Source organism: Ciona intestinalis, chromosome 14 (genome assembly GCF_000224145.3).
Source record: "Ciona intestinalis chromosome 14, KH, whole genome shotgun sequence".
Lineage (NCBI taxonomy): Eukaryota > Metazoa > Chordata > Ascidiacea > Phlebobranchia > Cionidae > Ciona > Ciona intestinalis.
Genome location: NC_020179.2, coordinates 2,485,370 through 2,495,426, shown reverse-complemented (window position 1 = coordinate 2,495,426; position 10,057 = coordinate 2,485,370). Strand labels below are relative to the sequence as shown.

General features: G+C 38.7%; 3 protein-coding genes across 3 annotated transcripts in view; 1 reads left to right on the top strand and 2 right to left on the bottom strand.

Annotated features, from left to right (window-relative positions):
• Window positions 1–535: 535 nt before the first annotated feature.
• On the bottom strand, window positions 536–5,435 carry LOC100183674 (sushi, von Willebrand factor type A, EGF and pentraxin domain-containing protein 1-like). Its single transcript, XM_002121264.2, has 14 exons — window positions 5,328–5,435; window positions 5,090–5,263; window positions 4,582–4,956; window positions 4,059–4,424; window positions 3,758–3,937; window positions 3,419–3,601; window positions 2,989–3,351; window positions 2,736–2,915; window positions 2,393–2,575; window positions 1,841–2,203; window positions 1,593–1,772; window positions 1,312–1,494; window positions 765–1,241; window positions 536–643 (listed from the first exon to the last, which is right to left on the bottom strand). The coding sequence occupies exons 1-14, from the start codon at window positions 5,398–5,400 to the stop codon at window positions 636–638; spliced, it is 3,288 nt and encodes a 1,095-aa protein (XP_002121300.1). The 5' UTR covers window positions 5,401–5,435; the 3' UTR covers window positions 536–635.
• A 635-nt stretch (window positions 5,436–6,070) lies between these two features.
• LOC100177337 (chromatin accessibility complex protein 1-like) lies at window positions 6,071–7,284 on the bottom strand. The gene is made up of 3 exons (XM_002126585.5): window positions 7,076–7,284; window positions 6,872–6,992; window positions 6,071–6,481 (listed from the first exon to the last, which is right to left on the bottom strand). The coding sequence occupies exons 1-3, from the start codon at window positions 7,208–7,210 to the stop codon at window positions 6,381–6,383; spliced, it is 357 nt and encodes a 118-aa protein (XP_002126621.1). The 5' UTR covers window positions 7,211–7,284; the 3' UTR covers window positions 6,071–6,380.
• Window positions 7,285–8,666: 1,382 nt separating this feature from the next.
• Window positions 8,667–10,057, top strand: part of LOC100186028 (sodium-coupled monocarboxylate transporter 1-like) — a 9,946-nt gene continuing 8,555 nt past the window's right edge. Inside the window, exons 1-3 of the mRNA XM_009862587.3 lie at window positions 8,667–8,764; window positions 9,290–9,393; window positions 9,702–9,890. Coding sequence (XP_009860889.2) covers window positions 8,713–8,764; window positions 9,290–9,393; window positions 9,702–9,890 — 345 coding nt within the window. The 5' untranslated portion in view covers window positions 8,667–8,712. The remainder of the gene's footprint in view (window positions 8,765–9,289; window positions 9,394–9,701; window positions 9,891–10,057) is intronic.

The window sequence follows — 10,057 nt, the reverse complement described above, 5'->3', positions numbered from 1 at the left end:
ACCTATAAGTTTTGTTTAAATTTTACGGTCCAGCCCAAAAAAAATGTTAACTTGCTGCCTATTGTAACGTAAAGTTTGTCGTGCAGATTTCATACCATTAAGCTTGCTAACCTGTTTACCACCTACCTACGATGTTACTGATTAGCCAGAGCTCGCTGTCACGTCAAATGTATTGGCTTTGTGCGGTTAGTAGGCCCGTATCCCCTTTTTAAATAGCCTAAATATCAAGACAGCGAGTCACGTACGCAACTGTGTACACCGGCGCCCTCACGTAACAGCTGGGGAAAACCCTTGGATGAAAGCGTATTGCTCTAAGCGTGAACCTTTGCGTCAATACATTTACAGCGTTTAACCAAAGTTTAACTAGTATCCAAGAAATGTTTCATTGCTGCTCTATATGCAATTAGTACGTGTTTGATTCAGTAAGTATTAATTAATAGGATATAGTCTTAATTTTGCCTAGGTAGCATATGTTCACGTTAGAAAAAAACAGGCCTGTTATTGCTATGGCTTTCAACACAGGAAAACATCACAATTAATGCTTTGAATATATTTGTATTATTAGTAATGCTTGAGATATGATAAATGCATTGAGTTAATCACTGTTATATTGATGTTGGTGTCGACACTGCTCTTTAAACACCTGTAAAACACAATGTACAGTTATACTGATATCCAAATGTAAAAGTTTACAAACAAATCGAAGCTTATTTTTGCTAATATCTATTACAAGACAAACGCTGTTAGATAATAAAATTACTTACATATATCGTGGTAATCACTGCAACAATTGTCGTAGTAAAAGCAGATGTAATCACACTGGCAAGAAGCTTGACTGTCGTATGCACCACATTTTCCAGCACAGGTAGGTCCAGCTTGAACGCAAGTGGGAACTTCATGGTCCCATAGCCCACTGGCTTGACATGTGCTTTGGCTTTCACCGCTTAGGTTGTAACCATGGTTGCAAGAAAAGGTTACCACTTCATTCTCAGCGTAGGTCGATTTGGATGGAGAAAGTGAGCCAGAAGCTGGAGCTGCACGAGCTGCACATTCTACAACTCTTTGGCAAGTTGGCTCATCGTCCGACCATTCCCCACTCACTGTGCAAGTGAGAACATTCTGACCAACGATCTCATATCCAGCGTTGCAAACGTAAGTTGCCGTGGCGCCGACGTTGAAGGTGTTTCCTGGTGTGATCAAACTTCCGAAGTCGATGTCGTCGGGTCGGTTGCAAGTTAAGCCTGGATTTGGTAATGGTAAAATGGCAACCTTTATACATATTTCTCTATATATTCGAAAAATAGTCCTTACCGACACAGATAGGTGCTTCGCTTGACCAAGTGCCATCGTCTCGGCAGATTGCATCTGTTCGCCCGGTGGTTGTGTAACCGGCGTTACATGTGTACCAAATGACGACATTAACCAAGTATTCGTTTTGGATCGGCGTTACTACCCCGTTTACGGGTGCGTCGGGTGTTGGGCATGTTACTGGAGCTAAAGTACAAAGAACACAATTAATTTCATAACGTAAGCTATACAGATCTCGTTGGTGTATCGACCCTATGCCATAAATAAGTATACAATAGACTTACCAACACACTCTGGCTCCACGTGAGACCATAAACCGGTGTCCAAGCATGTAAGGACAGCTTGACCTTCAAGGACGTAGTTACCACTGCATGTGTACTCTACTGTTTGTTCGATGCCGTAAGGACCACTTGCTGGATTAAAGGAACCGTTCTCAATAACCCCAGGTGCCGGGCATTGAATGGCTGAAACGGAAATGGAAATAAGATACAAATCAGTTACATTAAATGTCGGTTTAGGATTGTTTACTTACGATCACAAGTTGGTTCGGGATCGGACCAGAGACCAGAATCTTGGCAAGTGATTACAGATTCACCATTAAGAATGAAACCATCGTTGCAGGTGAAGGTGACTTCGCTGTTAACAAAGAATGGTTGCTGGGTCGGTGTGAAACTACCATCAGATGGTCCAACTGGTGTTTGGCAAGTCACGATTCTGGAACAAGTTGGTTCGTCGTCCGACCATTCCCCACTCACTGTGCAAGTAAGAACATCCTGACCAACGATCTCATATCCAGCGTTGCAAACGTAAGTTGCTGTGGCGCCGATGTTGAAGGTGTTTCCTGGTGTGGTCAAACTTCCGAAGTCGATGTCGGCGGGTCGGTCGCAAGTAATTGCTGAAAATGCGGGAAGACAGTTTGAGTTTAAAAGGTGCTGATTTATTATTAACAAATAATGGGTTAATTCATCAAAAGCAGAAGGTCTTGTAAGATGAACAACACTGTTGTTTGGTAATTAGGGAAAACAATCGCAAATGTGTCAGTGTAAATAATGAAGTTTTCATCTTAGTACATGTTTGTTCATACCGTTGCAAACTGGTTCATCACTAGACCAAGTGCCATCGGCTCTACAGATGATTGCATCTCTATCAGTAGTTGTGTATCCTTCATCGCATGTGAATGTGACAACGGTGTTTACGAAGTATTCGTCTTGGATTGGAGAGTATGCACCGTTTGCTGGTTCAACAGGTACTGAGCAGGTTACTGGAGCTGCAAGGAAATGAGAGTTGATAAACGTTTAAGTGTATGATATAAATAAAACAAACTAGCCTATACATTTTTGATGAAGCCAAAATGACCAAAGAGATGGACACACATTTAAATACTGAATTGTTATAACTATACCACTATACGTGGGGTGTCAACTTACCAACACACTGTGGTTCGTCGTGGGACCATAAACCAGTGTCCAAACATGTAAGGACAGCTTGACCTTCAAGGACGTAGTTGCCACTGCATGTGTACTCTACTGTTTGTTCGATGCCGTAAGGACCAGTTGCTGGATCAAATGAACCGTTGTCAATGTCACCAGGTGTCGGGCATTGAATGGCTGAAAAAGGAATTTAAATTAAATAAAAAGCTGTTTTATTATAGTATTTGTCTATTTAGGGTTGTTTACTTACGATCACAAGTTGGTTCAGGATTGGACCAGAGACCAGAATCTTGGCAGGTGATTACAGATTCACCATTAAGAATGAAACCATCGTCGCAGGTGAAGGTGACTTCGCTGTTAACAAAGAATGGTTGCTGGGTCGGTGTGAAGCTACCATCGGATGGTCCAACTGGTGTTTGGCAAGTCACGATTCTGGAACAAGTTGGTTCGTTGTCCGACCATTCCCCACTCACTGTGCAAGTAAGAACATCCTGACCAACGATCTCATATCCAGCGTTGCAAACGTAAGTTGCTGTGGCGCCAACGTTAAAGGTGTTTCCTGGTGTGGTCAAACTTCCGAAGTCGATGTCGTCGGGTCGGTCGCAAGTTAAGCCTACATTTGGTAATGGTAAAATACCAACTTTTCGTATATTTCTCTATATTTTAAAAAAAAATCTTACCGACACAGATAGGTGCTTCGCTGGACCAAGTGCCATCGTCACGGCAGATAGCGTCTTTTCGTCCAGTGGTCGTGTAACCGGCGTCACATGTGTACCAGATTACAATTTCAACAGGGTATTGATCTTGGATTGGAGTGATTCCTCCATTAACTGGAGCAATCGGTGTTGGGCATGTCACTGGTTCTGTAAAATTGTGTAAAATAATTTTTCCTTTCAGTTTCAACGCACCTAAAAGAACTCGTTATAGCTACTGGATAATTGCATAACCCTTGATTATCAAAACAATGTCGAATGCGGTTGCATCGGCGCATCAAATTATACGTCTAGCAAAATGCTTACCAACACACTCTGGTTCATCATGAGACCATTCACCACTGACCAAGCATGTAAGGACTGCTTGACCTTCAAGGACGTAGTTACCACTGCATGTGTACTCTACTGTTTGTTCGATGCCGTAAGGCCCACTTGCTTGATCAAAGGAGCCGTTCTCAATAACACCAGGTGTCGGGCATTGGATTGCTGTTAAAGAATTTACAATTGTATTGCTAAAAACTTAGAAACTTATGTTTAGTATCAAAAAGTCATGTGTACGAAAATACATCAAAGGTTTAAAAAAAAACAAAGCATCTGCTTGACTTACGTTCACAAGTGGGCACGTCATTGGACCATGCTCCACCATGTTGACATTCGCTGTTTCCTGCACCAATTAATTCATACCCAACATCGCAAGAGAAAGTAACCGATGTTTCAGCGCTCACTGGACGAGTGATAACTGGTTCGATCGACCCGTTTTCTGGTGCAGAAATGACTGGGCAATTGAGGGTGATTCTAGTGCAAGTTGGTTCGTCGTGAGACCATTGACCGTTTGATAGACAGGTTAAAGTGGCTTCACCACTGATAGTGTAGCCATTAGAACAGGTGTAAGTAACGTTTGAATCAACTGAGTAGAAAGCCCTGGAAGGACTGAATGAAGCGAGCAGGACATTATCTGGTCGACTGCATGTACCTGTGTTGAACGGAGTAGAATGTTAGCAATTTTACAAAGCAATGTTAAACTATTGAACAGCTTTAAGCGATTTATACGTGCTATCTTCTGTTGGGTGAGATTAAGGTACCAAGTCGATGCAAACATTAAAGTGTTTAGTCATATAATGTAAACTTACGTTGGCATGTTGGTACAGCGACAGACCATGAACCACTACGGAGACAAATGCCATCGGCTGCTCCAACTCTTTGAAATCCGCTGTTACATTTGAACCAAACTCGGGTTCCAATGCTTACTGATCTCGAGATAATTGGTTTAGTTAAACCATTAGCTGGTCCGGAGATGGCTGGGCACTTGATCACAATTCTGGTACAAGTTGGCCTGTTGGGAGACCAGCTGCTGTTGGATTGGCACGTGAGAATTGATTGACCAGTAAGGGCGTAACCACGACGACAAGTGTATGTCACATTTGTTCCAGCAGTGTACCAGCTACGGTATGGACGAAAGGATGCGTATCGAACGCGACCTGGTCGTCGGCATTTTCCAACTGTAACTGTAAAAAAATGCAATCGTCTTAAAAAAAAGATACCCACAAAATATGAGTAGTTAGTAAAATGGTGCAATATTTGCTGTATTACCAACAAATCTAACCTTTTTGTTCGGTTATGCTAACCTATTATGCTTACCTCTACTGCAGTAGGGAGTTCGCTTTGCCCAACCTGAGCTTGTGCATTGAATGGTAGCAGTTCCTACAAGCCGGTATCCGCTTCTACAAGCATATGTGTACGATTGTCCAATACGAACTCTATAAGCTGTCCGAGCTGCTCCATATCTAATGTAGGCGACACTGCAATATCGACCTGCAAATGTTTCAGAGGGTAAATATTCAGCTCTGCTACTTTTAAAGTTTTGTATTGTACTTACTCGTGTAACCTGTTGCTGCTACATTCAATACAACAACTGCAAGAACGAGGAGAAAAATACGAATGAGATTCATCCTTCACTTGTTACTTCTTCAATGAAGATGATTCGACTAACGAACGAAACAGCTTATATAGGCTGCAGTAAAGCTGACGTAGCTTTTCCATTAAATTAGTTCTTCTTGGTTTCGGTATAATAGCCTAAATTAAACGTGGGATAGGTCCTATAATTTACAGATTCAAAACCTTTCTTTGTAGCGCATCACGTTTATTTAAATGCCAGGCGAATTATGCTTAATTATTTGAAATAATGAGATTTAATGCGCGGTTGGGTATTTTCCACGTAGACCTCGTTTGTACATAAGGTATGAACATTATTAGGAAATTATATTTACACCTTTCTTATAAACAATCTGTAGATAAATCGTGACACGCACGTCTGATAATGAAACCGTACAGCGTTGCTAATTGTTCAGAATGTCTCGTCGCGTAGATTAAGTAAGCATAATTACGCATAACCGTTTCGACGTAGCCTGTGATGTTATAAGACTAAGTGATTATATCAGGTTTACTTTAAACAAACCTAAAAGTTAATTATATTACAATAATTTGAACTTCGGCTTGAATGTGCGTATACACTTTTCTCGGGTAGACTTAGATACTAACAGCGCAAATCGCGCGAACATTTGATCTGTTAGTACCTGAGAATTTTTAATTTTCCTTAACCTGTAAAAATAATCTAAAAAATCAGCAGGTCTAGATTCATGTATTTTTTAGAAATGAGAGATTTAGGAAAAATTAGAACGAGGAATGTAAGGCTTTGAAGTAATAGTATACGACTTGAATTGAATACTTTGGCACTAAAAGAACTATCTTGCATTTGACCAATTATTGGTTTATCTGCATGCCATGTTAACACAGTGTGAATAGTTATGGCTGTTTAGCAGTTATCCCAACATAGTCCACATCTTAGTTCTTAGTTGCAAATAACACATCGAGAAATCCCAGCTCTTTCCAGCATAGAAGAAGTTGTAAAGTCTAAGCGACATGTCAGTAATCATTCGCTGCTTTTGTTGTCACTATGATCGTCATCAGAAATGTTTTGTTTTTTTGTCATGAGCAAATAATCTCGGACTGTGATTTTGTGCGGTACCACCTCTGCATACATTAAGAATGAATGTACATTATGTTGCATTTAGTATTTTGTACAGACTGAAACTACCACACTAAACAAGTATGTATGGTTGACAATGGTTCTACCTTATGCTGTAAATAGCATAGAGTTTAGAAAAGATAATCAAATCGTACCACAGTGTATAAACTAGAAAGTTGATGCCACTAATGTAAATACTGTGTTATATGATAAACAAAAACTTGTAAGGTCAACTTGAAAACAATCGTACAACAAGGTCTATTTCTATTCTGGTGCTGGTAAAAATGACGAAAAAAAGTGACCAAAATTGCAATGCATTAGTGGTAACTTTATGAGGTATAATTTTTTTCACTAGCACCAGTGTTTTGCATTAACCATTAATGACAATATTTTACCTTGTAGAAACTCAAGGGTCTCGTCATTGTTAACTACATCAGCCAAGCTTTTGTAATCAACAGAAAACATGCTAGTGTTTTTCTCATAGGCTTCTGTTGTAAGATGAGATACAAATAATTCCTACAAAAAATAAATAATTAAGCATACATACTAATATACATACATATACAGTTACAGAAGAAAATGGCCACATATACGAAAACCGTTGCTTTGGTCATCGCATACAACGCTGTGGGACTAATATGTTCGACATCTGGTGAACTTTTCATGATGACTTTGATCCTAGCCATTGGTAAACCTGGATGAGTTCCATTTTTGGGGGATTTTGTTTCTTCCATGGCAAATTATAGCCTAACAATCTTTTTCCATACAAATTTCCGCTCTTACAATGTTATATAAGATTTTTATAAAATATCAAAACAGTGGAAATAAAAATCACATATCCTGTAAAATTTTCGGGGAGTTAATATGTTGTTACACTGTTTATTTTCTTACGTATCGCTGTGGATGTTGAAAAACAAATAAATATCATTGTGTTTAATGATTACTTATTATATACATATACACTGGGTTTAGTTTGTTTTGTGCATAGAACTAGTCTGCGTTTACACAACAGATCGAATGTGGTTAGCGCGAAAGGGTAATTGCCCAATTAATTCCACAGTGCGGAAGTTCAAGGGTTCGCTTTTGTTGATATAAACCCACAAACATAATTAGTATGGTTCAAAATAAAAAGGTGTACTGCGGATTCGCCTTTTTATAAAAGGTTGTAACTAACATTCGATAATCATATCATTAGATGATATTACATTGATAATTAATAGGAATTACATGAAAGGACGCACAGTCACGGTAAGATGGGACACCAGTTTATTTTATTTCCTCTCGTATCATTTGGTATAGTAAACAAAGAAGCAAGAACATTCAAAGAATTATAACACCGCTTCCTCATGACTTGCTTATACTGTTGCATATACCCCCCACAATACTATACTTTAAAACACGATCAGGATATTTGGTTATTATAGGCTAAGCAGCTGAGGTGTCCCATCAGTACTCTATGTTAAAGTAGAAAATGGACAGTAGGAACCGTACAGATGCTACAGAGTATATTGCAAACTCGTACTGCCATTTCGACATAAAAAAACTAGGAGACTTTAATAGCATAAAACGAAAACAGGAACAGATGTTTAAAATGTGGTGTCAGTTTGCAAACGGCAGAATGGCCATATAGGGTTCCTTTATTTGCTGAAAAAATGCAAGATGTTAAGAACATACATGTACAACAGCTATATATAGCTGCGTAACACGGCCCTTTAATATTCAATTAGTATGCAACAGTAAGTCAAAATAGGATAAACGCAACCTAAAAATATGCGATCATATATATAGCTCAGTCAACCAATATAGGCTATGCGTGAGTTATAGTTATGGGGTCTTAACATCGAGCGAAGTGGTCGTTAAGATTATTGGTAAATCATTTGCCATTTCAGGGATTCTGAACCTGAGGGGGAGTGGTGTCAAAAGCAAACATAATTTCAGTATTGAACTTGTATGTTAAACATCATGCGATAAATATAACTTCGTGAGTGGGGTGTTCTTATACGTTATGTAATGCAGATCAACTACACTGGCTTCAGCGTAGCAAAGCTATTATGTAGCTTTCCTAATAGGTTAAGATAGGGGTTATCGAATATGGAAGTTCAGATGAAAATTCTCGATAAAAATAAGTGTTAGCATGCACGGCATATGAATTAGTTTTTATCTTGTTCAATCAAATGTGTTTAGGTTTTGAATTACTTTATATATTCTGTGTGTTTTAATTCTTGATTAAAATACGATGGATGAGACGGAGCCTGGGTTCGGTGTAGCAGATTACATAGTTTTCTTCGGTGAGCATTCGGGGCATTGCAACAATCACCGAATAAGCGCCTTTACCTTTAAGTTAAATGAAGTGTCTTTGCATTTCGTTTATTTTAAACGACGTTTGTTATAGAAATAGATTGTATTTGTCATTCCATTTCTTTTCTTAGTAGCATCTCCGTGTGACTGTCCCGCACTGATGAAAGAGCATATAGGATGCAACTATACTGCATGCTGCGACGAACTTTTATCAATTAAATGGGGTTTTATATATAGTAGGGTGGGGGGGAGATGGGACACCTTTTCAGTCTATTTTCTCTTCTAATTTGGTAGTAAACAAACATTCAACGATTTTTTAAAAAACTTTATTCTCACGGCTCCCATATAGATCGTTGTTAATTGTTTAAAACACGATCAGAATATTTGGTTATTATGTGTGAAAGGTGTCCCATCTTCCCCCATCCTATATATAAATGAAGACACAACAACTCTATTATATATATGTTACACATAAACTATTTGAAGGTTCTAATTTCCCATTCTTTGCTTTATAGGAATGCTAATAATGGCAACGGCGATCGGGGCATATTACGCTTTTAAAGATAGAAACAAGAAAACGGTTGAGAATTATTACTTTGGCAATAAAAGAATGTCACCGGTAATATATTTATAGAAAAAAAGTATTTTCAATTTTTAAGCGGTTGTATTTGGACTATTATATGAGTTACATCATATATATGTTTTAACAGTCGCTCTTTTTAACAAATGCGCTTTAATTCGTTTACCCTCTGCGCTTTTATTAATTCCCATCTCTTCGCTGTGTTAATTAAATATGACCTTTGTTCTGATAACCGAGGGGATAAAAAAAGAAATTGTGTAATTTATTGTCATAAACTTTCCAACACCCTTAAGTTCCTATATAATCATCATAAAGTAAATATATAACTTCTGGTTTATATTTAACAGATCCCAGTGGCACTATCCCTCTCTGTGACTTTCATATCCTCAATAACTGTTCTTGGTTATCCGGCTTACGCCTATCTTATGGGAACAGTGGTGTTTTGGTTCAGTGCTGCCACTTTGGTACAGATTTTTGGTGCTTGCTTTTATTACATACCGCTGTTCCACAGACTTCAATTGCCTTCCGTGTACGAGGTAACACTATGTACACATAGTAGGGTGGGGGAAGATGGGACACCTTTAATACATAACATCCAAATAGCCTGATCGTGTTTTAAACAATTAACAACGGTCTGTGAAAGTCGTGAGGATACGGTTTTTATAAATCATTGAATGTTCTTTGTTTACTACCAAATGGAAAG

Excerpts from the sequence above, each read along its gene's own strand:
- LOC100183674 (XM_002121264.2), bottom strand. The coding sequence starts at position 5,400 with ATGAATCTCATTCGTATTTTTCTCCTCGTTCTTGCAGTTGTTGTATTG. Across the intron at positions 1,773-1,840 it reads TCCCGAACCAACTTGTGATC|CCATTCAATGCCCGGCACCT; the intron begins GTAAGTAAACAA and ends TTTCCGTTTCAG. Across the intron at positions 1,495-1,592 it reads CGTGGAGCCAGAGTGTGTTG|CTCCAGTAACATGCCCAACA; the intron begins GTAAGTCTATTG and ends TTTGTACTTTAG.
- LOC100177337 (XM_002126585.5), bottom strand. The coding sequence starts at position 7,210 with ATGGAAGAAACAAAATCCCCCAAAAATGGAACTCATCCAGGTTTACCA. Across the intron at positions 6,993-7,075 it reads ATGCGATGACCAAAGCAACG|GAATTATTTGTATCTCATCT; the intron begins GTTTTCGTATAT and ends TATTTTTTGTAG. Across the intron at positions 6,482-6,871 it reads GACCCTTGAGTTTCTACAAG|AGGTGGTACCGCACAAAATC; the intron begins GTAAAATATTGT and ends TAATGTATGCAG.